Below are 27,436 nucleotides of genomic sequence, written 5' to 3' on the forward strand. Positions count from 1 at the left end.
ACTTCAAGCTCTAATTGAGGGAAAGTGCAGCAGTAATCCCCTCCTCCACTGCCAAAGGCTAGGCATGAATTTTTTTTCTCCGGTAATTGCAAACGAGATTAAATCGGGGTGATTCTTTTATTAAGCTTTTTTTTATATATTGTCTGGCAAAGACAAGTATGTGTCAACTTTATATCTTTTAAAAAGACAGTCATGCAATTCATTCCTAAAATACAAGTTAAAAAATACATAATTGCAGTATTGATACTGTAAAACCCTGCATCATCTCCATGTTTTACAGTAAAGATTATGTTAGTGTATCTTAATTTCATAGTGTAAACTATATTTCATGTTGTTGGGGGAAGATGCATCTTGTTGACTAGTGAACATTGGAAAATGTACATTATCACATGATCAAATGCTTTTGATGGCAAACCTAGTTCTGTAACCTGCAGGTTGCATACATCTTGCAACTGGTGCTGAAACCCATGACTGAACCCATACTCCTTGGCATCCTATACTATCACCCTGTTGCTTTATACCAGGTACCCTAATAATGAGATGACCACAAACTACAATATTCCACCTAGTTTGGCCAGTGCTCTGCCAGCTACGCAATCCACTCTGCTTCGTCTCTTACATAATAAATACACAAAGCGAACTAAATGCATATGCAAAGTAGCAATCAATAGTTCCAACCAGGCTGTACATCTACCGATCTACTGCAATACTAAACACTGTAGTTGGCTTCTAGAGCTTGCTTTGCTTTACGATTGTATTATATCTGCAGGAGACAGCTGCCGAAACTATTTTCAGAGCTTTATCATATCTGTGTCCACTGATGCAGCTAAACTTTTACATTTTACATACACTCATCTATGGCTCGCAAAGTCGTTTCGGCCACTCACACAGTCGATTAGATTTTATGAAAGGCGAGTAGCATTTACAAGCGATGTTTGCAGTATTTATTTATTACATTTGTTACTCGCCCAAACCCACAGGTATCACAGCGAAGTTACAGACAGCTTATAAGATTTCTTATACAATGTTACATATCAATCAAAACAGTGATAGAAGTTCATTTTATAACTCTTGTTGCAGACAAGTTAGGCCACTGGGGCATACATATAGGAAATAGGACCATCATTTAAAGTTGCAGTTAGATAAGTCAAGGACACTCTGGTGTCCTGGTTGATTGGGAATCGCTGAATTTAGTATTTGTTGAACAACCAGGTTTTCAGTGCTTTTTTGAAACCTAATAAAGTGTCCTCATTTTTAATACTAAGTGGTAATGCATTCCAATAAGTTGGGGCTAGGACTTTGAAGCTACTTCCTCCTGCTCTATTATATTTGTATTGCGGTATTTCCAAAAGAGCCAAGTTATTGGATCCAAGGGTCCTGCAAGAGGTTCTTTTCTTGATAGTGTTGTTGAGGTAGCTAGGGGCTTGGTTTGTGATGCATTTATGAACAACACAGTATTTTGAAAATTATTCTGGCTTCGATAGGCAGCCAGTGATTTTCTCGCCTAATGTTGGACATTTGCTCCGATGTCTTTAAACCTAGAGCCGCTCTTAGGGCTTTGTTCTGCAGTAGTTGTACCTTGTTGATATTTGTTTTGGAGGTTCCTAAAAGAAGGACGTTGCAGTAGTCAAGTTTTGTTAAATTCAGCGCTCTAGCCAAAGTGATGCAGTTTGTAGGCGTAAGGAATTGGCGACTGAGTGCGATTAGTTTAGCTGTATATGCTGTTGAGGAGGAGAGAGCCGTTTTATGTTTATGCATAGTGAGGTTGGCGAGTAGTCTGGATGGAGGGTGCTTATTCCTTTTTGTGAGCCCACAATGAGAACCTCAGTTTTCTCATCATTGAGACAGAGGCTTTTTAATGCCATCCAATCTTGAATGATACCATAGACTTTATTGATGGTTTGGGTATCTTGGGTGTAGTCCACCATGATGGGTATGAGGATCTGGGTGTCATCTGCAAAATTTGTGTAGATGACACCCATATCGTCTAGAGCTGAGAATAGGAGTTTAGTATAGGCGTTGTAGAGGGTGGGGGTAAGGCATGATCCCTGGCGAACTCCTAGGGGAACCGCTATGGGGTCAGCTGCGTCATTTCCAATGGCAACGCTAGAAGTTCAATCAGTTAAAAAGGATTTGATCCAGAGTGTGGCGTTATTTGAGAAATTAAAGTATTTTTTTTTAGAGTTACAGAGTTTGTCATGGTCTACCAGGTCGAATGCTGCTGATAAGTCCAGCAGCAATAATGTAGGCATTTTTCCTGTATCTCTGATAGTATCTAATTGGCTTTTCAAGTCCAAGAGAGCCATCTCAGTACTACGGTTGGGCCTGAACCCGGATCGTCTAGCCCCTAGTAGGTTATTTTGTTCAAGGTGGGTTTGTATTTGGTTGTATGCTAGTTTGTCGATGATTTTGAGTAGGAAGGGGACGGTAGTTATGGGCTGGTAATTGGTAGGGGCTAGTGGATCTAGCGAGGGCTTTTTTAGTAGTGGTGTGACCCACGCTTCTTTGATACTAGCTGGGACCAGATTAGAAATGAAGGAAGAATTCACAAAAGTGGTGATTATAGGGGTGAGGGTAGGAGCACAAAGTTTAACTATATGTGCTGTGAAGTTGTCTCCTTTGTAGTTTGATGCTTTAAGTTTGGCTATGGTATTTTGTACTGCTTCTTGGGAGACTGGGGCGAAAATGAGGGTAGGAGTAAATGTCAAATAAAAAAGTGTCACTGTGCATGGATGGCTGCTGGGAGGCAGCAGTGTGCCAAACAAAGTGGGTTTGTAGTGACATGCACCATTTTACAGAAATCACATTTTAAATTTGTTGTCCTCCATTGCCATGGGTTGAGTGCATTTCTCTTAGGTTGAATAGGTAAACTAAGTTAGCCGACCTGCAGGTCTAGCTGAAGTTTAAAGAATTTGCAAGGCCTAAATCCTCTCACAAATGTCTTATTTCAGCGGTAAGCAAAACTGCTGTATTGTTGCTCATTTCATGTCTTGGGTACAAATAACTTCCGGTAACATTAACAATATTAGTACAACATTTCTAATTAAATGGGTCTGTTTGCTAATCAAAAACATTTTAATTAGCAAACTCTGCTAATCAATTTTTGAAAACAAATGTATGCCTTGCAGGAGTCCCACCTTGAACTTCATTAATCTCTGCCCCACACCAAAGAGCAGAAAGCAGGGTAAAGCATGTATGTGATAAGTTAACATATTTTAAAGGAGTCTGTCTTTGACCGTCAAAAACACTTGTAAAGTGGCGCAGCCTTTAGTTTCTGAAAACTGATGCCTCCCTAGAAAATGAACTTATACCACTAGGCTCAACCTTCTTTCTGTGGCAAAATCTTGAATAAGGCGAATGGGTAACGTACAAAATTCAAGGAGACCAAGAGAAATTTAAGGTGGAGTGGGGCCCGGTTCTGTCCTATCTGCAAAGTGACTACATGGCACAATGGTGCACACACAGGATAAGAATACTGGATATCCTATGAATTCAATCGGAAAATCAAAGGGGGAAAGGAATGGACTACATCTGGCGGGGGCAGGGGGAGAAGAGCCATGTGTTTATTAGTTGACATTTCTTGTTATGCAAAACTAATTGAAAATATATATTTTTTAACATCTTGAATAAAGCAATGGAGGGAGCAGACAAACGATTACAAGAGACAAGTGTAGTGGCCGATGCGCAGCAGAAAAAAGGAAGGAAAGCAGCCAGCAGGGGGCTGAAACCCTAGATGACCACTTAAGAAGGACCATTTATAGTGGGCCCTGATACCAGACAGGGATAATTATATTTACAGCAAGAGGATGATTTACTCACTGAGTGAGGTCTTTACATACTGAGAGAACATTATTTACAGACAGAAATTTATTTTCATAGTGAGCTTTCTTTACAATATACAAACAGGACCGCTTGAGAATGTGGAGTAACCCAAAAAACGTGTGGGGAGGGGGAGGGGGTCTAATGATGTATTGTTAGCGGAAGGCAGGCCTCCCCTAAACCACCTCCCACTCCTTTAGACCATGACCCGCAGTTTTGCCATACACCTTGGCAAGAGCCCACTCCCTCCCTCAATTTCACACCCCACTAAGTACACGGGGGGGGGCACATGTACCGTTCTCCTTGAACAATGGCCTTGGGAGGGGGTGGATCATCTGGAATGAATGGGAGAAACCTGCATAAAAGGCGAGGCTTTTGACTTGGAAGGCAGAGTCGACCACTGGACGAAGGAATCCAAAGAAGAACTTGAAGAGGACACCTGCTGCAACTCCTGGACCGTTGGTTTGCCCGGTGAAGCCCTGCTGCTGTGCTAAACCTCCAATTTTGCATCGATAAAGAAGCCCCTGCAAGGACAAATTCGCCCTTTGAGTTGGTGAGACCAATCAACTCCAAAGTAAGCCTCCTGGACATCCGTCTTGGAGATGGTTGAAATTCCACAGAGTTGCTGCTGGAACCCCGACACCAGGGATAGGAACACCAGTTTCTGTGTGTTGCTTTTAAACTGGACCAGAGCTCCAGGAAGATCCAATGGACTCCCAGGAAGCAGGATTGACAAAGCCTGAGCCACCTCAAGAGTGTGCTGGACCCCAGATGCAAGGAAAGTCCATGTCGACATCCAGGAACCGTGGTGTTGCTGATTGCGGTAGACACAAGAAGCTGAAACACTTGTGTACAGACAGACATTATAAATTACTTTTATCAATTCAAATAGCTGCAATCTATTGCATACTGTTTCGAGATGGGGCGTCGCTTTTGTGCACGTTTCTGGTGATATATCGGTCCTGAGTTTTATAATTAATAGAGAAACAAATTGGTGTTTCCATGCAGAGAAAAATAAGTCTCACAACGTGCATGGAGAGGGCAAGGGGAGTGCGTTTTTGTTCTGTAACCTTGATGGTCGTGCAGATTATATGATACCTCCGTCCCAAAGTCCCCCACAGGCAGAATGTAAACACTGCCTGTGGAGTCTTCTGCGACCACTGGTGAGTGGTAGGTCGTCGAGGTGGAACCGGGAACTGCCAAAGAGACCCCTTGAACGCTGCAAGGCAATAGGCAAGTAATCAAGCAGTGCAAAAGAAACAAACTGGATATACCAGTGATATAAACACTGCTTACCTAAGGATGTGTATGAACTGGCAACGAAGGCGTAAAGGGGACTTGGCACCAGATAGGAGACGTGAAAGGGGTCTTAAATGATAACCAATGGACCGGGTTATGTTGCAGTCTGGTAGGACCCAATCGAGTGGCGAACCATAGAAACACACACACCAGAATCAACAGGAGTCAATCCACGTGGTATCCGTTGAAGCAGAATCCGTAGGGAAAACCATAAGCAAAGTCTGGATAAAAAATAGGGGAAAAGCAATCCAAAGGTCCAAGGCGACGTAACAATTCAGGGGCAGAGTCCAGAAACAAATCCAAAAGAAGCAATCCGTAGTCGTAAGTTCCAAAATTACCGGTAGAATCCAAAGCGCCACGCAGTACTTGAATAAGCAGCTGAGAAGCACCGTTTCCGAGTTCTCAGCGGGCTTTATACAAAACAGCAGTCACATGACAGGTCCAGGAAGCCACGGTCGACGTGCAAGAGAGTCACGCGATACTGGCTGCTGGTCACGTCACACCTAGTCCGTTTTGCCGTGGCGATTGCGCCGATGGCGGCGCCAGAGGAAAGGGTAACTCCATTTCAGTTGCCAGAGGAGAGAGGGTCGATAAAAGCCTGAAGTACCAAGCATACTGGTAGGGAACTGTTGCCTTTGCCTGTGGAGTCGTGTGTGAGCGTGTGAGTGATTGAGATTCTGTTGGGTTGCGAGTGACTGCGGGTTGTTCCCTGCATCAGTGTGAACCCTGGTGGACGTGACAGAGCCCCCCCTCAAAGGCCCACAACCCTGTGGGCTGGAGGGATTGTCCCTATGAAAACGGAAAACCAGCAGAGGGGCATGGACATCACAGGAAGAGACCCAGGAGCGATCCTCAGGACCGCAACCTAACCAATCCACTAGATACACGAGCCTACCCCTGTGCAAACGGGAACCCAGAATAGCACTGATCTCGTAGACATCCGGGGAAGACACAGAGACAGGGGCAGGCGGTACAAGGAGACGGGTAGGAGCAGGGCAAGGCTCGAGTAAGGAAGTATGGAAAACAGGGTGGATGCGCCAGGAGGGAGGAATAGAGAGGCGATAAGCCACGGGGTTTAGAACCTTGGCGACCCGGTAAGGGCCAACAAAATGAGGAAATAGTTTGCGACAGCCGGGAATACGAAGATGACGTGTCGACAGCCAGACACGGTCGCCCACACAGTAACTAGGGGCTTCCGACCGTTTGTTGTCAGCCTTGGTTTTCATTGCTGACTGTGCCTCACGCAAATGGACAAGGGTCTGGGCATGTACGGTAACTAGATCCCGGGCACAGGCGTTGGCAGCAGGGGTTGCGGAGGCAAAATCGGGAAGAGGCAATGTACGTGGATGTTGGCCGTACAATGAGTAGAATGGGGAAAAGCCAGTAGACGAATGCTGTGAATTGTTGTAGGCAAATTCTGCAAGATGGAGTAAACGAAGCCAGGAGTCTTGATATTGGAGGGTCAAGCATCGTAAATATTGTTCGAGCACCTGGTTTACTCTTTCGGTCTGACCATCACTCTCTGGGTGGTAAGCTGAGGAGTAGTGTGAATCAATACCCAGGAGTTTAGTAAGTGCCTGCCAAAACCGGGACGTGAATTGTGTACCGCGGTCTGAGATTATAACCTGCGGTAGGCAAAAAGACAGAAAACGTACTCGAAAAACAACCGGGCTAGGGTTGGAGCCGACGGTATCCCGGTACAGGGTATAAAACGGGCCATTTTTGTAAAGGAATCAACTACAACCCAGATTGTATCATAACCTCGTCTGCGGGGCAGATCTGTGATGAGGTCCATCGTAACTGTGTGCCAGGGCTTGGGAGGAATAGGCAAAGGATGGAGTAAGCTTAACAGGCAGCCCCTACGCGATTTGCTTTGTGCACATATTGAACATGTATTTACATAGTGTTCGACGTCACACTTCATTGACGGCCACCAACACCAACGTTGCAATAGTTCTAGGGTGCAATGTTGTCCCGGGTGACCATTGATGGCGGCGTCATGGGACCATGCAAGCGCCCGGTTTCATACCTTACAAGAGGGGAGAAACAGTTTCCCCTGGATGAAAGGCAAACCCGCCTGAAGTACCACATCCTATTCTGTCAAAGCATTCGGGTGATCGGAAACCCATTGTTTAATGATGGAGATCATGGGAGGGGACGGGGTACACACACAAATGACATGGCCCGTGTCTAGTATGGTATCAGGAAACTGAGACAGGGAATCCCCCCCAGGCGAGCGAGAGAGAGCATCCGCTTTACCATGGGTGATGCCAAGTCTGTGCTTCACCACGAAATCGTAGGCGGCAAAGAACAAGTGCCAACGGACCTGTCTACTGTTTGAACATTTTAGGCTGGCCAGATCCTGTAGGTTCTTGTGGTCGGTGTAGACCACGGTCTGATGCTTAGCCCCCATAAGATGGTGTCGCCATATTTGAAGTGCGTACTTGATGGCTAGTAATTCTTTCTCAGTGACCGTGTAATGGGTCTCTGCTGATGTCCATTTTCGTGAATGGTATGCCACCGGATGCAGACGACCGGTGGTTGGGCAAGGCTGAGACAGAACGGCCCCCATGGCAAAGGAGGATGCATCGGCTTCTAGGATAAACGGGAGGTCCGGGTTAGGGTGTTGCAGGACTGGGGCCGTGGTGAACCTGGCTTTCAGTGTTTCAAAGGCATGTTGTTGTTCATGCGACCAAGAAAACGGAACAAGGGGACTAGTCAGGGCTGTAAGCGGGGATACGATTGATGAAAAACCGGCAATAAATCGCCGGTAAAAGTTGGCAAAACCAAGAAAGGTTTGAAGCTGTTTTAGGGTAGATGGGACGGGCCATTCAGTGATCGCACGGACCTTAGACCGGTTCATGGACAGGCCCCCAGGTGTTATGTGGAAGCCCAGAAAATCCACCTCATTGGTATGAAAGGTGCATTTTTCGGGTTTGGCAAACAGATGATTACTTTTTAGGCGGGACAACACTTCCTTGACATGGAGGATATGCTCCTCCAGAGATGACGAAAAGATCAGGATGTCATCCAAACAGATCACTACATAGACATCAAGGATATCTGTGAATATTTCGTTGACAAAGCGCTGGAACGTCGCAGGGGCGTTACAAAGCCCAAAGGGCATTACCAGGTATTCGAATAAACCCTGTCGGGAACAGAATGGCGTCTTCCACTCGTCTCCCTGACGTATACGGATCAGGTTGTAAGCCCCCCGCAGATCTAGTTTGGTGAAGATGGTAGCCCGTGACAACCCGTCCAGCAGCGTGGAGATGAGTGGAATCGGATATCTGTTCTTAATCGTAATGTTATTCAATCATCTATAAATCGACAAAAGGGCGTAAATCCCCCTCTCTTTTAGGTACAAAGAAGATAGGGCTAGCAGCAGGGGAACAAGAGGGTCTGATATGACCTAACTTTAGTGCTTGCTGGATGTACTCCTTCAGTACCTTCTCCTCGGATTGTGACAAGGAATAAACCCTACCCTTTGGAATCATAGCATTCGGTACCAAATCTATGGGGCAATCATAAGGTCTGTGTGGTGGTAAACCTTCGGATGTGGCTTTATCGAAGACCTTTAGGTATTCGTGATATTCGATGGGAATGCTGGTTAACACTGCCCCCACGGTGTGTGCTGTAGGGACGTCAGGTGCACTGTCAATGATATGGGAAGCGGCCATAGCGCCGAGGAGACTGGCGGGAGAGGTGGTCGAATCGGGTTCCGATAAACAGAAATGTTGGCAAATGTCCGATTCGAACACCACCTGTCCTGTTCCCCAATTGATTAAAGGGTTGTGTTGCCTCAACCAGGTGATCCCCAATATTATACCAAACTGTGGAGTAGTAATGAGGTCAAAGGACATGGTTTCTTTGTGGATATCTTGGATTATTACTTCTAATGGTGCGGTTTGGTGAATGATTGGACCGGAAGCAAGATTGGTCCCATCCACCGCTTGCACGGGTTCTGGATGGGTCTTCTTAATCAATGGTAGATTGAGCTGTTGTGCTAGTGAGATGTCAATGAAGCACCCAGAGGCTCCGGAGTCAATCACTAAATGTACAGGATGGGTGATTTCCTTGGTGGGTTTTAACAGTGCTTGAACTACTATGGGTCTAATGGGACCAAAAGTCGGTTCAACGGGGGTTGTTGAAGTGCTCGTCCGTACCCCCGATGTAAAGGGCGAGCCTTCTGAAAACCTGTAGTTTTATTCTTAGGTCGGCGGGGACACTCTTTCACATAATGCCCATTTATTCCGCAGTAAAAACAGGCGTTATCCGTCCTCCTGCGTTTTCGTTCGACCCGAGTTATGGGACTCCGAATCCCGCCTATCTGCATGGGTTCTGAAGTAGTGGTTGCAGGTGTCAGGCTTAGAGAGGAATGATTGAAATGACCAGCCTCGATCCTGCGCTCAGTCTTACGGGCGTCCACCTGAAGGGTTAGCTCAACTAGGTCCGAAAAGACAGAGGGAAGGGATGGTACCACAGACAATGCGTCTTTCATTGCATTACTAAGACCTCTGTAAAACACTACCGCCTTTTTTTCTTCGGGCCATGAGGTTTCTGCGGAAAGTTGATTGAAGTGGGTAATGTATTCAATCAGTGATTGTTTACCTTGCGTAAGGTCCAGCAGTTCTAGATCCCGTGATTGGGCCTTATACTTGGTGTCGAACATCTTTGCCATCTCTGTGACTAAGAGATCGAAATCATACAAAGCAGGATGATTATTTTCCATGAACGGGTTTGCCCAGGTCGCCGCCACACCAGATAAATGGGAGAGAAGAAAGGCAGCCTTGGTCACTGAATCGGGGAACGCCTGGGGTTTATATAAGAAGTGTAGCTTGCACTGGTTAATGAAAGTGCGATATTTCCGGGGTCACCCTGGTATCACTCAGGAGCCGCAAGTGGGAATGAGGTCGAAAGGAATACTGGGGTAGGTGTTGTGGGAGGCGTGGGTGGTGGCAGGACTTGGGGATCAGGGTCACCTAATTCCGCATCTGCGGGTAACGGGTGGTGTGCACTTTGCAGAGTGTCCAGACGATGATGAATCGCGGCTGTGGCTGCGGCCATGTCGGTCATAAGAGCCGCAACCGCCTGCATTAGAGCGGTCACAGGGTCCCCAGCAGAGGGATCCATAATCTGGATGACCAAGAGGCTTCTCAGTCTGTTCTGTAACCTTGATGGTCGTGCAGATTTTATGATACTTCCGTCCCCAAGTCCCCCACAGGCAGAATGTAAACACTGCCTGTGGAGTCTTTGCGGCCACGGGCGAGTGGTAGGTCGTCGAGGTGGAACCGGGAACTGCCAAAGAGACCCCTTGAACGCTGCAAGGCAATAGGCAAGTAATCAAGCAGTGCAAAAGAAACAAACTGGATATACAGGTGATGTAAACACTGCTTACCTAAGGTTGTGTATGAACTGGCAACGAAGGTGTAAAGGGGACTTGGCACCAGATAGGAGACGTGAAAGGGGTCTTAAATGATAACCAATGGACCGGGTTATGTTGCAGTCTGGTAGGACCCAATCGAGTGGCGAACCATAGAAACACACACACCAGAATCAACAGGAGTCAATCCACGTGGTATCCGTTGAAGCAGAATCCGTAGGGAAAACCATAAGCAAAGTCCGGATCAAAAATAGGGGAAAAGCAATCCAAAGGTCCAAGGCTACGTAACGATTCAGGGGCAGAGTCCAGAAACAAATCCAAAAGAAGCAATCCGTAGTCGTAAGTTCCAAAATTACCGGTAGAATCCAAAGCGCCACGCAGTACTTGAATAAGCAGCTGAGAAGCACCGTTTCCGAGTTCTCAGCAGGCTTTATACAAAACAGCAGTCACATGACAGGTCCAGGAAGCCACGGTTGACGTGCAAGAGAGTCACGCGATACTGGCTGCTGGTCACGTGACACCTAGTCCGTTTTGCCGTGGCGATTGCGCCGATGGCGGCGCCAGAGGAAAGGGTACCTCCATTTCAGTTGCCAGAGGAGAGAGGGTCGATAAACGCCTGAAGTACCAAGCGTACTGGTAGGGAACTGTTGCCTTTGCCTGTGGAGTCGTGTGTGAGCGTGTGAGTGATTGAGATTCTGTTGGGTTGCTAGTGACTGCGGGTTGTTCCCTGCATCAGTGTGAACCCTGGTGGACGTGACAGTTTTGCATATTGCTCGTAAGCACGTATAGGGTATGTACGGTAACACTTATGTCAGTCATGATGATGGAAACAGGCATTGGCAATGCCAATAGTTTGGGCTTTTGTGTCGGCATCGCAAAAGCCCTCTGGAGGTAGGCACTGCTGTCTGTAGTGGTATTAAGAGTAGCAGGTGCAATAATGGTGCAAGTACCTGGGCATCTAATAGCACTCCCTGGCAAATGCCTGAAACATTTACAAAGCCAAAATATGTTAACAAGACTGCACTGAAGGACACGCACAGTGCTTATACGAATGTTACCATGTACCACACTTAGATGAAACTGTGAATGATGACAAGTGCAACACCCAAATGGAATCATAATCACTAGCCTTCCTCACATCTAGACAGAATTGTAAAATTAGCAAGCGCCACACACTCAGATGGAATAGTGAATGATAGCAAGCATCACACCTAGGACAAAAAGGCCAACTAACCAATCCACTAACAATTTCATCCCTCTGCACACACCTCTCAAACTCTAACCAAACACAACCACAAGCCTAAAACGCAGCAATCCGCACAAACTTCACTACACTGCAACAACAAAACACACCACACATAGACTTGCACAACAGCACACAACGACTACCGACCGTAAAACACCCCAAGCCCAGCCAACTGACCCACCTGGCTGAGGCTGTCAACAGCAAATCACTCCTCTCTTGCACTTTTCCAGCTTATTCCAACTAACTCACCCCCCCTCTCCCTCTTTCAGAGCTGCCAGAGCGCCAGGGGACCACTCCGGTGGTGATAGTGCACGGTACAAATAACCTTTAACATTAACAAGAAAAAAAACATTATGTGACATGCTCTTCTAAATCAGTTGGGTCTTGCAGGAATTTTGATTCCTTTCCTGCTGCTTCAGACTTAGTGAAATGTTAGCATGCATCTTGCAAAATTAGCAAGTGGTACTCACTTAAAAATGAGAAGAATGCCTCATTGTCACCTCAGCCTTTATTGTGGCAGAGAGGGACAGGTCAAAACTGTGTAGGGGCGTTGATGAAAGAATCCTAAAGCAGACTTTTGCAAAGACAGCTCAGTATTTTAGGCGACTGTTGCTGAGATGTTAGACTTGCCTATAAATCCTATTGGTTTTTTCCAATTACTGCTGCTAAATGTGCTGTAAAACGTCTGGTTTGAGCCTGGTAATAGATATGCCTAACTCACTTCTCTCGGTGTGGGAATGTATACCTCCTTCTCGGTAATCAAAAGTTGACAGCCATAGCATTACCCACTTTTCTTCTATCATGTTCTAACACGCTCTGCATCGTTTTAAGTAGTGACATTTTTTTTATTCCTTTTACTACTTTACACCACAACCCCACAGCACCTCATCTACAAGTCGACGTTTATAACACACACTCATCTTTATATTACGTGGCTGTCACGTTCGCGTACCCTTGTTCTTTTGGGTCCGCGCAATCTCCTTCTCGATCTCGGAAATCTTTTCTAGGATCCCCATGGTGGCGTTGGTGTGGGAGGCCGGGCCTATGTGACAGGAAGGCCGCCTCTACTTGCTGCCTTTGCGGCAAGCAGATGCAAAGAGGATCCACTGAGCCGTCAAAAGAACCGGAAACCAGCGGTCAATGTGCTCTGCTTCGTAGTGTCACATACTAAGTGCTCCGGACGGAAACAGTTCCCACTCCCCAAACACAAGTCTTCATTCTGCTGGTCCACACGCTAAGAATTCCGGCGGAAACAAGGTCTCATTGGATAGCATTCGTGTTCCGAATGGGCAGGCGTGTCTAGTGCCTTATTTTCTATCCGAGAAATTGGCCCTTGCAACGCCCCCCTCCCCCACCCCCTTCACGTGACTTTGAGCACGTTAAGTTCCTTGCCTAGTAGCCACCCAAGTCTTCAGTCCGCTTGTCAAATCTCTTCTGCGCATGAGGTTTATAAACAATCCGAGAACGGGAAAGTTCCAGAAAAGGCGGAGCCGTGCGCTGGGCACCAGAGAACACATGTGGAATCGACTGAAGATCATATTTGAGTATTCTGCTCTTCAGTTCGCTGTTTATATATAGCTATGGAGGGCCGATGGGGAGAGAATGGTCAGAAAAGAACAGTGGGTGAGGCAACGAATGACCTGGTTAATATAAACAGATCAAGCATACTAATGGAGCACGTGATCAGTCAGTAAGTAATTTAGAAGGGAATCTGATTCTGATTAACCGGGCTGAATGGGAATCAGGGTGTATGTGGGCTAGCAAATAGGTGGGTAGGGTGAGGTAATTTTACTGGGGTCAGATAGGACCATCTGGACATGGGTTTGGACGAAGGGATGGGGTAATTAGGAATGTGGGTCTGGAGGAATGCGCAGGTAGGCGTCTGGGTGTGGTTCGGGAGGGAGGGACAGTAGGTGTATGGAGGGGGCGCCTCCGTGTGAGTCTGGAGGTAGGCACGGAGGGGTCGTCCAGGCGTGGGTCTGGATAGAGGAAGGTAAGTGCCTTGGTCTGGATCTGCAATAGAACCGCAGGAATGGAGTGAATGGGGAGCCTATAGAAGTGCAGCTCTGGCCGGAGTGCGCCCATACGAGTGCAGCTCTGGAGGAGAGTAGCGGCTATTGGCATGCATGCACAATACCCTTTAGACCATTCCATACTATGTTTGCACTAACACTGCTACATTCTGATTAGTGATGCTTCAGGGGTGTTTGTGGGAGAAGTGGTTGTTGTGGAAGTGGGCCTTGCGCTCAACTTCTTGCTGTCCAGATAATAGCGTTTTGTGGAGAAGCATAGATGAGGCATGGCGGGCTAGAGTGCACAAGCAAAATAAATGTTGGCTCCATCCTCTCCTTTTGTTTAATGGAACAGCTAGCAGTTTTTGGCGGTAGATGTTCTGCTGGTTTATCAGGCATAGCTAGGGCGTCCAGCCCTCTGTTGCAATGACGCAGAGATATATGGCTCTTGCCCCGCCGCTTCCCAATGATAAACCCCCCTCCTTTCTGTCTTGTGAGGCATGCCTGTTTAAAGCTGGGTGGTGGCTTTTGAGACCACTACCCTTCTTCCCCATCCCGCCCCTCTCTGCATGCTGGTGATAACCTGTGGCAGCAGAAGGAAAATGAGGGGGAGAAATGTGGCAACAGAAGGAAAATGAGGGGGAGAAATGGGGAATCGTGCCTCAGTTCTCCACCCCCGTCTGTCGCAGTTATGTTTGTGTGGCATTCTAGATTGGGAGTTGGAAGCCCTGGAGTAAAAATCAGTGTCTCAGAAATGTAGATTTTTGAATTGTTCCTGCGTAGCTTTTTGTTTCTGCTCCCCTCCTCTGGATTGTATTGCTGTCTTTACCTGAACGTAGTTGCTGCCCCTTTATGGATTTTCCTTTTTGCGACACCGGTTTTTTTGTTGCTGCTTCCTTCTTTGATGAACATAAAGGCCCTCATTATGAGCATGGTGGTAGCCATGGAGCACTTAGCCCATACCGTGACCGTGTCTGGTTTGGTGCAATGAGGACTTACCGATCTAGTCCGACCCTGAATGAGGGCCAAAGATAACAATGGAGCCAGGTTACAAAGAGTAGGTTTACTTTATTCATCTTTCTACATTATAAGATTGTTGGGTGCTACACCAGTTCATCCTCTCATTCAGGCAACCGTTATTTGGGCTAAATGCCTAGGTTCTCATGCACCACAACATTGCCTCTAGCATCAATCATGCAGGCTCGGTGCATCCATGATCTAACGTTCAGGATTATGATTATACCTTGTAATCAAACTGAGAAGGGCGGGAGAATTGAGCCTGGGACTAATTGGAAGTTGGGAGTGGTAAGCATTGAGAGGAGATTCCCACCTGGTGGAATAAATCGGTAAGAAGCATTCGAAGATGCTATGTACATTAGAGGGGGAAAAAGTGAGCAACAACCAAACAAATGTCTTGACACAAATGTAAGGCTGCCCCATTCGCCTACCACAGACAGTAGAGATGCTCTAAGCTCCACATGCAACCATCAGACACTGCGTATAGGCTGGCAGCATCTCTTCTTGTAACACAATTGTAACAATGCATGTTTTGCATACACTGTCAATTTGCGTCATTCTACGGTGTCTAACCCAGTGTGAGAGGTTGACACTCAAGGATGCTAGCTGCATTTGTACTAGCAACAGGATGTTTGCCTCGTTTGTCTTGGTGACACTCCGTGGTATCTAAATAAATACTAGAGCAACACTCTAAAATGTCAGGCGCATATAAATAAGTAACACTCTAATCCTGTTTAAAAGACATTGCTGGTACATTCTATGATGAACATCTTATGATTTCATCTGAAAAACACATACTGTGCCTGCATTTGTCATGGGATATGAAGACTCAACATTGAAATGTGTGCATTCCATACTGAGATGTGACTAACATTGCGTGGCATTATTAGAATGTTCAGATTGCCTCAGCCAATCCTGGAAGTCGGATTTGCGAGCAATTCTGGGTACTATTACCTGTTGTTAGCTCACAAATCTGCCACCCTGCCGAGCCAAGCAGAAGGTCCTCGGTTTCTGGACCCGAGCACTGTCTTACCCTCTCCTGAGAGGCTGCTTACTCGCTCCACTCTCTCGCCCTCCTCCCCCACAACCCAGCTCTTTCTTCTGTGGATGAGTTGGCGCCCCCCCCCTGCTGAAATTACTTCGTGGGAAGGCCATACACACCACAGTGCAAGCTGCGTTAAGATGGCCCTGCATCTCACACCACACCTATGTTGCCATGGCCACAATGAGAAGTGGGGAAACCACGGTCAGTATCCACAATGATTCCCTTTTTTCATAATGTAGGCCTTGCCATGAGGGGTGCTAAAGGCCTTGGCTACTGTGGGGCAGCATGCCTGGACGTTACATACCCAAAGACCTCCTCAAAGTTAATTCAGGGCTTCCGGACACCTAATGCTTGGGAATGCTATCTCCTGCAGACACCAGTGCTTGTGCCCATATATTAGCCAAGCACACAGATATAATAGTTGCATATTTTTGTTTGTGTGGGAGACAATTTCTGACTAATATAGGCTAGAAGACGTCAGGCATAATGATCAGGGGTGGATGGCATAGTGAGCTATTCAGCTTCTCATCTACCTCATGTCCATCCATCTTAGGTCATTAGGGTGTCATGCTCTCGGTTGGTCAGAGTTCCAGCAATGATTGGGAAATCAAGGGATGGAGTGAGGCTAGTATTCCACAAGCCAAGAATGCCCACAATTCCTTAATGTTAGTTGGCAAAGGGATCTTCTGTACTGCTTCATCCTTCCCCAGGCGATAGTGGGTTGGGCCAAGTTACACTCTACTTGATTGGTGAAAATACCTGAAATGCGCCGAAAGAGTTGAATGGGCAAAGGAAGCTGAGAAGCTCAAAAGAAGAGAGGCGTCATATGTCCGAGAGTGTTGAAGTAGAATATATCAGTTAGGGGATGCTGAACACCCATGGCGTTGAAAGACAAGAGGATCCCAGAAAGACTGGGTTTTAAAAGTGGGCAGAGAGGAGAGAAACGTGGACCAGGAATGCCACCAAACCAGAATGTGAGAATGTCTCGCATTGGGCAGTATCTCTCTGCTATAGTGAGCTGGGCACTATATTCTTGAGAATGACTGACAGTGAGCTGGCGCTTAACAGCAAGGCCCCAAGAAAGCATTGCACACTCGGCATTCATGCCAGTTGTGTTGACAAAAAATATATTTGTTTACACCAGGTCCAGAATGAGTGTAAAACTCTAACGGTCTGCAGCTAAAGAAATGCGGTCATGACAGCAGCACCTTACTGGGCATGCATAGTCGGACTCCAACAATGAAACCAAGACTGTGCACGTGGGTCGTTGCAAGTGAAGAAGCTCCAGCTCCATTTATTGATTTCAGCTTGCCTTCCCCAGACCCAATCTTGGGGTGGTTTATCAATCCAATCATCAGTGTTATCTTTTTTTATTTGAACTCCAGAAATTACATTAAAAAACGTTCTCCATATCGGCTCCTCCATTTACTGAAGCGTATAAAACACAAATCACCATGTGCTGTACTCTCATGTAGCTCACAGTAACAAAAAATAAACAATATTTCCCATCCAAATGTTCTCTTCCTCTCCCCCTCTTCTATTCTTCTCACCTGACTACCTTCCCATCTCTGCTTCTGCTCGCAACCTAGTTGTTGTCTTCCACCCATATCAAAACTTCTTGCTCTTGATCTCCAAATCTGCCACTGCTGCCAGATTTAATTGCTTCAACATCAGAAAAATAAGACATCTTCCTGTCAACACTGCTAAGCATCTAATCTCCTTTTAGTACTCTCTCGATCTGAATACTGCGCCAGTCTACTCTGTGGATTTCAACTATGATTTTTCATCTGTTGACCTCAACTTTGCTGTCGTCCATACACTCTTCAACCTTCCCTGCTCACCTCCACAACCCCCCAGCCCGTCATCAGTTAGGCAGCTTATCTATGAGACAGATGGCAAAGTTTAAACTCATTCTCATCATCTTCAAAACTATACACAGACTTGTCCCACCGTACCTATCAGCCCTTCTCTTCCCCCTTGCTCCCTACGATCCTCCTCCGCTTACCACCTCTCGTACCCCTTATGCTCCCTTTCTTGTCCGCTCTCTTCCTCTTCTCGTTCCCTTACTGTCCTCACTCCCTTACTCTGGAATGCTCTTCCTCTCTTTTTATATTTAAACCCAACCTCCTAGCTCCCCTACTTTCTGAAGAAGCACTTGCATAACATTCTACAACACTACATCACCTTGTTCTCCTCTGCCCCTACCGCTTTACGACAAATTCGCAGCACATATGCCACACCCCTTCATCCTAAAACTTAGCACTCCTCCACTATCCTGTTCTATATCATGCTCTACTGTCCTTGTCCCTGGTTCATGTTTCTACCTCCCCTTCATCATCTGGTCTTCTATCCACATCCTCTCACCCATTGTTAATGGCGCTGGTCCTCTGCTCTGTAAATCAATGTGTAAAAGATTTGTAAGCATTTTTGTGCCATAAATGCATTGTTTTCCTGTCATTTTCATTAAATAAAAATATACTTTGTATCAAAGTGCAGACAGAGAAAGGGGGAATGTTGGAACTGGCCAGTTGACCTTTGATCTGGGACCCCTCTTCGGGATTATTTGTGTGCAGGCCAAATCAGTACTACAGTTAATTTTAAGGCACGTTACCTCCTTCAATCTGCAATCTCATTTAAGCAAGACATCAGGGAACCGAGGGGGTGGGGTTCTATGTTATCTAAGCTCAGACCAATCTATGAGAGCATTCAAATAGGTGAAGTTAAGATTACTCCTCAAAAGAAGGTAAAATCTTTAGGCGTTGTATTCGGTCAACATGAAGGCTCATGTTGGGAGCCGTGTCTCAGCGTCGGGCTATTAGATTAAGTTCCTAGCACACCTCAGACCTTTTATTACTCAACTCAATGCTGAACCAACTGCAAGAGCAATAGTTGGGTCTAAAATAGACTACTCTTGTAGCCTGCTTGTTGGGTTGAGTAAAACAGATTGTGACAGGCTGCAGGTGGCTCAAAATGGGGCAGTGCGTGTGGTCATGGGATTAGCCCGTAGAGACCATGTTTCTGTCACAAGACGAGCATTGCATTGGCTCCCGGTTGAGGCCAGGCTGCTTTTCAGCCTTCTAGTTGTTACATTCAAATGTAGAGCGGGCTTAATGCCCCTCTATTTGCAAGATCTGCTCCCCGAGAAGGTCCATAGGAGAAGTCTCAGATCCAGTAACCAGGACCAGTTGATGCTTCACAGGTGCAGGACCGTCAAGGCTGAAAAGGAGGCTTTTTATATCGCAGCTTTAAAGGCTTGGAACAATTTGCCTGTGGACCTTAGATGCCAGAAATCCTTAGATCTTTTTAAGAAGAAGGTGAAAACGAGGTTGTTTGTTTGAATCAATACCTGGGTACCTTCTGGCTCAAGAGGATCATTTAATAGGTCTGGGTTATTGTCATGTCTTTTTGTCTGTTTGTGCCCTGATGCCCACGAGTCCATGGCTTGCACATTATAAATATATTAAAGTAAAGTTTGTGGCATGCATTGAATAAATTATCCACCCGCAGACCAAGGTAGCCAGTTCTGCAAGACTTTTAACTCATACTGAGCGACATTCTGGGAGCTCTTTATCTGGCAGCAGATTTTACTTGTGAAACAGAAGACCAACCAATAATAAGGTCACAGACATCCAACCCCCCCTTACATCTAGAACTATGCAGTGCCTTTTTTCAAAGACAAGAGGAAAAACTCTTTCTGAAAGGGCTGTAAGGGGTCAGAAATGTGAGGTGGACAACTTTGTGAAGGGCTTTCAAAAGATGCCATTTTATTCACTCAAAAAGTTTGATAAACGCTTCACTATGCCTTTGAGGAATTCGACCATCCGCATGGTGGGTGTACGCTCGCCTGGGCTTTTTTTGAAATTTTAAATGAAATTGTATGATGGTAGATCGACCTCCGGAAAATATGTGGGGCTAATCTGCCACATTTTCCTATGCTTAACACACAACATAAGCATAGGCCTGTATACTCTGGGTGGACACATCCTTCACAGCCTGTGAGAGGTCACAAATGTGAGGCGGACAACTTTTGAATGATTTCTCAAAATGTGCCATTTTTAATCAAATAATAACTTTCATCAAACGCCTCACTTTCCCTACACTGGCAAGGATTTCACTGCCTATCAAACCTAAAAGGAAAACACTCTAATACAGGATATCTGGCCCTCACACTTAAACATAAAATTCAGAAGAAAAATACATGGCAATTCACAACAATTCTTAACAATGGGGATTCCAATATTCATAGTCTCTCTTTGTAACCTGGACAAGCTCCCCTTCCCCAGGTTTCAAGTTAGGTTTAGTTCCAAAGTTCAACAAAAAGAAACCAGGAAATCCAAGTTTGCAACAAAATTCCAATCTAGTTCTTCTCTCCTTAACTTTGTCAAAAGAAAGATCAATTAACCAACAGAAAAGCTTTCTCTCCTTCCTAGAGTAATGATTTCCACTTCATCAAATAGCATCCATGATGGTTCCTTGTCAGATTCAATGAAACACAACTTCTGGCAAGTGTGAGGAACCTGAGGGCGCCCTCACTTCTTTCCCCAACATATCAACTGAGGTGGCCAGGGGAAGGCCGTCAATTTCGTATCCTGACCCTGGGTCTGAGGGCTGGAGATGCGAGGGAGGATCACTTGGATGGAGGAGACTTGGGGAGTGGGAATGAGACACCCTTGGGTGAGACGCGATATCCCCAATTTGCCTTTTGCCAGGGGTCAAATATCCCCGAGGCCTTTGTAGGGTATTGCCAATCCCTTCCCTATTTTTCAAGAAAACCCTCTCCCAATACACAACACTTAGATGTACTGAGACGAGGAGGCCACGATTAACACAGAAGACAGACTGGAAAAAGAAACATGAGTGGTTTAGTGGTTGGAACTTTAAAACAAGCTCAACAGTGAGGTTTGGAGAGAGGCACGGCAAGCGTGAAGGAGAGTTGTAGGGCCTAAGTTGTGTCTGTGAGATGGCACCTTCCTGGGATGCTGGCAGGTATAGAGGGCGTGATCCGATGCAGCAAGCAAAAGGTGTTTGTTGGCAATCTGAGACAGAGCCGAGAAAGCGTTGCATCATGGAACAAAGGTACCGGGAGCGTTGGAGAGACTCCTGAATGCTCATGTGTTCAGGACCGCTGAATACAGCTTACCGGAGTGCTGAAGTAAGCAGCGAGGAAGCCACAGAGAACGCTGTATGCCGGAGGGAACCAGCGCAATCAGACCGCAAACGGAGATGAGTTTCCGGAAAGCTGCAGAAAGAGGAAACCAGACCGTGAGATGGCCGGTGAGTCCGCCTGGGTCAAAAGGGGGCCAGAGACCATTGCTTTTGAATATCTGAATTGAATATAAGGAATTTGAGATGGTTAAAGTAATTAACATGATGGGAAACCATGAAAACAAGCATTGCCAAGAGTCAAATAATCAAGCATTGGCAAAGGCCAAGAAAAGTTGTACAAGAGAGCTACAATAGTAGCAAATCCTGTATGCAAGAGAAACCTGGCAAAAGTGTGGCAGGTGCTTTGATCAAGAAACCTGAAACAGAGAATACTTTTCCTAGCAGGAGAGTGTACTGGGAAGTTTATGATGGATTGTGCAAAAGGAACTATAACAGTAACTGTTTCCTAGCAGGGAAGTGTACTGGGAAGCTTATGTTGGTCTTGCAAGTGAAAGCTACTAAACAAGTGAATGTTGACAAAACCAGTGATAATAAAGCTTCAAGGGCACTTGAAAGGCTACTGAGTCAAGCCTCATTGTGAAACTGGAATTGTGTCAAGAAACCTATGAAACAGATTCAAGCAAGGTGTGTCCGTTGTGTGACCTGTAATGAGTGGACCATGTGGTCTGACAACTGCGCCTAGAGCAAAAACACTCAACTAAGGAGAAGCCACGCTGTGAATGAGTAAAGGAAATTTATGTGAACTGAGATTGATGAGCTGAACTTTATAAATTGTTGACAAGTAACCAAACCCGAAGAGCTGGGAAATATCCCAAGGAATTGTTATTTTGAAACATTGAATATCCCAAGGATTTGTGTCCACTTTTATTCTGAACACTTACTCGTTTGATGCTAACATCCCCACACATTGTATGCAGTTAGTTGTCAGGAAAAGTATAGGGTTTGGACACAGACATTTACTTTGAGCTTTCTGACACAGACTATCATTAGTTTCATTTAGGTAGGGACATTCGACCTTACCATAGGAAAAGTTAGGCCTTCTCCCAACCCTACTTTAAAAAAAATACTTTTCTTTATTGGCATGGTGAGAGAACAGACAATCGACACATTGTACAGCATAGCAAGAGTAACAGATACATACATAGTAGTGCAATACATGGGAATGTTAGGCAGGTACATCACCAGGAGGAGGGGATGACAATAGTTCTAAGTCGTCTTTATTTAAATATGTACAAAATTCCGTCCTCACATTCCTGGGACGGGAGGCCAGGGGGAGGGTATTGATGTAGTCCTCCTCGCACGTTTGAGTCCAGGTGAGGGCCCTCATCCACATCTCAAATGAAGGGGGGGAGGGGGATCGGCGCTTCCAACATTGTAATATGCATTTTTTGGCTATTATGGTGGCAACATTGAGAAACCTAGACATTTTCCTCAACTCCGGGCTATCCCACAGGCCGAACAGTACAGCTAGGGGTTCTGCAGGGATACGGGACACTGTGATGTCTGAGAGAGCTTCAATTATGGCCTTCCAGTATGGGCCCAGCGCGTCACAGGACCAGAACATATGAGTATGATCTGCAGCAGGAGAACCGCACTTGGGGCAGGTGCGGGCCTGGGTGTGTGCAAACCTGTCCAGTCTTTGAAGTGTGTAATATAGTCTGTTAAGGAGCTTGTATTGCATGCACCTATGCCTGGCATTCAGAGAGGTGGTTCGAGTGTGTGTGCACATTTTCCCCCACATTGCGTCCGTGATGGGGAGGCCAAGCTCCTCACTCCATGTATCTCGCGCCTTGACTGGCACGTCTGTGGGGTCGGCCATCAACAATTTGTACAGCGCGGACACTATCCCCCTAGCACCAGCCGAGTTGGATATATACTGGATCTCACGTGAGTCTGGGGGCTCATCTGGGTATGAGGGCCACAAGGCGCGGAACGCCGCCCTCAGCCTGTAGTATTGTAGCAGTTCCAATGCAGTACCAGGTGTCCGAGGTGTCCAGGGCGCCACGTCTTAAACTTCCCGTCAGGCTAAAAGTCGGTCAGGGCCCGATAGCCCAGATCATGCTAGTGTTTCATTAAAAGCTTATCATGTGTAGGGCTGAGGCCCGGGAACTGCCAGATGGGCAGCCATTTGTAGTACGGGTGGTGGTCGGGTTGTATCTGCAAGATATATTTCCAGGCCCTGACAGTGGCTGCTACAGGGTCTGCCGGGGCGTCGGCGTGATATGTGTGATGGAGAATGAGGGAGAGGGTGTTAACGCTCTCGCTCGCTAGTTTCTCGAGCTTCACATGTGGGGGGGGGTCGGAGAACGTTTACCAGTATGTGGCGTGTTGGGCCTGCGCAGCTGTCCAATATTTGGCAAAATCGGGGGCGGTGAAATCCCCGTTACCATAGGGAAGAGTCATGGGTTGCCATTTCTTACGAACCGGGCCTGAGTGGCACAGAAATTGGGCACACGCAGCGTGTAAGTTCCTGAAATATTGCTTTCCGGGCCAGATCGGCACATTTGTGAAGACGTAGAGGAATTTAGGGACCATAATCATTTTGATTAGAGATAGTCTACCCGACAAAGAGAGTGGGAGACTGCGCCATTTCAACATTTGAGCCTCAGCAAGCTGCGCCACAGCCGCATAGTTGTCAGCCAACAGAGCATCTTTAGTGAGGGACACCTGCACTCCAAGGTAACCGATGCCTCTCGGTGACCATCGGAGGGGGAATTCGCAGGACGGTTGTTTAGTGGACGGGGTGAGCGGGAAGATTTCAGATTTGGAATAATTTATGGTGAAGCCCGAGAAAGTGATATTTTTGGTTATGTCTCTCAATATCGGGTCTAGGTGGGCAGCCGGGTCTCTAATATATAGGAGCACGTCGTCGGCATATAGAGAAATGATCTCGGGAGTATCACGAAGACGTATACCTTTACGCAAATGTTTGTCCCTTACATTATCAGCCATGGGCTCTCTGGCGAGCGCAAAGAGTATCAGAGAAAACGGGCAGCCCTGGCGGGTACCTCTGTGGAGAGCAAAGGGGGCCGAGGCCCTGGAGTTGACCAGGACTCTGGCTGCGGGGCTTGTGTAGAGGAGTTTGATGTACGACCTCATGCGTGGGCCAATTCCGATTTTGTGGAGCACTGCCCACATGTATTGCCAGGAACATCATATCAAACGCCTTCTGGGCATCGAGGGTGACCGCCACGGCCTGTGCGTTGGGGTCAATTCTAGCCAGAACATTGAACAGGCGACGGATATTAAGGGCGGTGGATCTGCCAGGCACGAAGCCACTCTGGTCGGGGTGGGCTAAGTGGGGCATAATGGGGAGAAACCTATTGGCAATGATCTTGGCAAATATTTTTGTGTCAGTGATGATCAGAGAAAGGGGCCTATAAAACCCACATTCGTCCAACGGTTTACCTGGCTTGGGTAATACAGTTATAAGCACCTCACGCATGGATTGGGGTAGGATGTTTGACTCTACGGATTCGTTCCACACCTCCAGGAGTCTGGGTGCCAGAATGGCTACATGCTCCCGATAAAACTCTGAGGTGAGGCCGTCCGGGCCTGGCGCTTTGCCCCTAGGGCAGTTCGAGATGACCGTGGTTATCTCATCAAGAGTGATAGGGGCCTCAAGGAGGTCGCTGGTCGCGCAGGAGAGGAGGGTCATGGGGATCTGATCTAACAGGGCGTCGGTGTCTTGCAGGCTGTGTTCTTGCTGGGGGCCATACAGGGTCGTATAGAATGTGGTGAATGTCCCAAGGATATCCTGGTCGGACCAGCACATGGTGCCTCCTGTGTCCTTGATGCAATCAATGAGGTTCCTGCCCCCCTCAGTTCGGACCAGTCTGGACAGTGTCCTACCCGGCCTATCCCAGTCACCATACTTCCTGGCCGCCACAGAGCGGGCGAAGTACCGAACTTCTCTTAGGGCGTGAGACTCGAACGTTTCTAATTCCGCTCTAATCTCTGCCAGTGCGGTCGGGGAAGGGGAGGTGTCATATGCCCTCTCAAGCTCTTTTAATGTCGCTTCTGACTGTTGCAAGCTATTTATTATGGCCTTGAGGTCCCCAGCCTGTCTAGATATGCACATCCCTCTGATGAAGACCTTGAATGCCTCCCAGCCCACTCCATCGGAGGTGTCATGCCTGTTGCATTCGAAGAAGGTGTTGATGTCAGCTAAGATATCGGCTTTAAAGACTATGTCTAGCAGGGCCTCCGACTTAAATCTCCAAGAGGAGTGGGGGGGCTGGTCGCGTCCCAGTGTTATCTGGAGTGTTACCGGTGAATGGTCCGATAGTGTGCACGGTAATATCTTGGTCTCTATGACCCTGCCCATCATGCAGCTCGATATGAGGAAAAGGTCGATCCTGGAGAGGCTGTCGTGTACCGATGAGTAAAAAGTGTACTCTCTAACCTGTGGGTTGAGAGCTCTCCATGCAACTCTGAGATCTAGTGTGTCAATATGGGCGTGTAACCTATGGGCTGCGCGTGATGGGGCTATGCAGGTCTTTGTCTAGGATCAAATTCATGTCCCCGCCCCAAATAATGGGAATCCCAATATATTTCAGAAACGTGGTGGTGATGGCATCAAAGTTTGGGGCATATGTGTTCACTAGGAGGCATTCCTTATTAGCGAGTGAGCAATGGAGGATCACGTATCTACCCTCAGGGTCAATATGGCTGGAGCGCAGGGGAAAACTGGACTGACTTATGGATTAGAGTAAGGACCCCCCTGGATTGGGTGGAGTACTTCCTATAGAATCTGTTGTTGCCCCACGTGGGGGCGAGACATGCTGCTAGGCGCCAGAGAGTGTGGGTTTCTTGGAGAAAGAGGATTTTGGCGCCATGTCGCTGGGCATAGGCAGTTATCCTGCGGGCCTTAGTGAAATTGCTTAGGCCACGAATATTCCATGTGACAATGTTTAGAGCCATAGCAATATATTATGGAACATCCCAGTAGTGGTATTCGTTAGGATTTTTCCTATGCACTTTCCATGTGCACAGTAGTGTTGAGTTGAAGTCATGCGTCTCTCAGCCATGTTTTTAACTGTTAACACAACCCCAATTACGCCACCCCCCACCCTCACTGCCCAACGCCAACATGCAGTGCAGATCACCCACCCCAAAACACACCCGAAGCCCCTTGGGCCTGCTCCGACCGGAAACCACAGGTCAGAGGACCAGATCCAACGTGGATAGGGCCACATCCTAGCCCAAAAGGGGCCAGTCAATAGAAAGAACAAAATAAAAGCGAAAGCAAACATTGCAACTGCAACGGGGGGCGCTGGTGCCGTGCGGCCGGCATTTGTGGCTTGATGTGGGGCAGCAGATGCTGTCCCGAGTGTGTTGTTGCGGTAAAACAGGTATCACAGACAGCCTCCGAAACCAGAGAGGACCCTCTGGCAAGATGACATTGCAAGAGAGAGCAGGGCACAAGGATAGCTCCAGGGGCCAAGTGGGGGAGAAGGCAAAGAAGCAGTTTAGGAGCTAGCCTGTGGCCCGCATACACATGGCAAGAGGCCACAGTTATTGAGTAGACACGGTGGGGTTGCCATCAACACATCAAAACTCATGGATCCGTGGACATTTTTATAACATCGTAGGCTGTGTAGTCTATGGCGTGTGGTCGGCTCGCGGCCCGGGAAGAGGTATATGTAATTCAATTAACTTCACCGCTTCGTCAGGGGCAGTGAAGAAGATCTTACCATCATGGGTAATCTTTAGTCGTGCCGGGAACAGGATGGCGTAGGGGACGTTGCGCTCCCCGAGCAGCTTTTTGACGCCTAAGAACTGGCGCCTTTCCAGCTGCACCGCCAGCGAGAAGTCCGGGAAGATTCTAACCGTATGGGCTTCAAATCGCAGGTCTCCCTTTTCCCGCGACAGGCGGAGGATGAGATCTCTGTCGCGGTAGTTGAGAATCTTGGCGATAATGGGTCTGGGGATGTCGCCGGGTCTGGGGCGCAGAGACAGGGCCCGATGAGCCCGCTCGACCGTGAAATACGGAGAGAGGGCAGGGTCGTCCAGTAGGTCCTTAAGGAGTTTCTCCACTGCGTCCTCCATCCGCCCCTTGAGGGCATTTTCAGGGACCCCGATAATGAGCAAGTTGTTCCTACGGGAGCGCGACTCCAGATCGTCACACTTCGCCTTGACACCTTTCATGTCGCGCGTTAGGGAGGCCATAGTGTCCTGGAGCGCGGTGATGCCATCTTCGTTCACCGAGATCCTACTTTCAGCTTCGGTGATCCTCGATCCCGCCTGGTCCACTCGAGCCTTAAGCGAGGCGATATTAGCATTGATGTTGTCTAATATTTCATGGAAGGAGGCAACGTTTTTAGCCATGGATTCCGTTAGTAGGGTGAGGTCAGGGGCCTCGACCGCTCGGTGCAGGGTTAAGTCTGGCTCGTCCTGTGGCGATGATGTGCTGGCTGACTCATCTTGAGGGACCGCCTTAGTGTACT

At 47.3% G+C, this 27,436-nt stretch overlaps 1 protein-coding gene across 1 annotated transcript in view; it reads right to left on the bottom strand.

The window, feature by feature from the left end:
- DRG2 (developmentally regulated GTP binding protein 2) overlaps nt 1-13,061 on the bottom strand; it is a 322,437-nt gene extending 309,376 nt beyond the window's left edge. The window contains exon 1 of the mRNA XM_069645707.1: nt 12,700-13,061. Coding sequence (XP_069501808.1) covers nt 12,700-12,763 — 64 coding nt within the window. The 5' untranslated portion in view covers nt 12,764-13,061. The remainder of the gene's footprint in view (nt 1-12,699) is intronic.
- Nucleotides 13,062-27,436: the final 14,375 nt, after the last annotated feature.

Source organism: Ambystoma mexicanum, chromosome 2p, assembly GCF_040938575.1.
Source record: "Ambystoma mexicanum isolate Mex_15411 chromosome 2p, UKY_AmexF1_1, whole genome shotgun sequence".
Lineage (NCBI taxonomy): Eukaryota > Metazoa > Chordata > Amphibia > Caudata > Ambystomatidae > Ambystoma > Ambystoma mexicanum.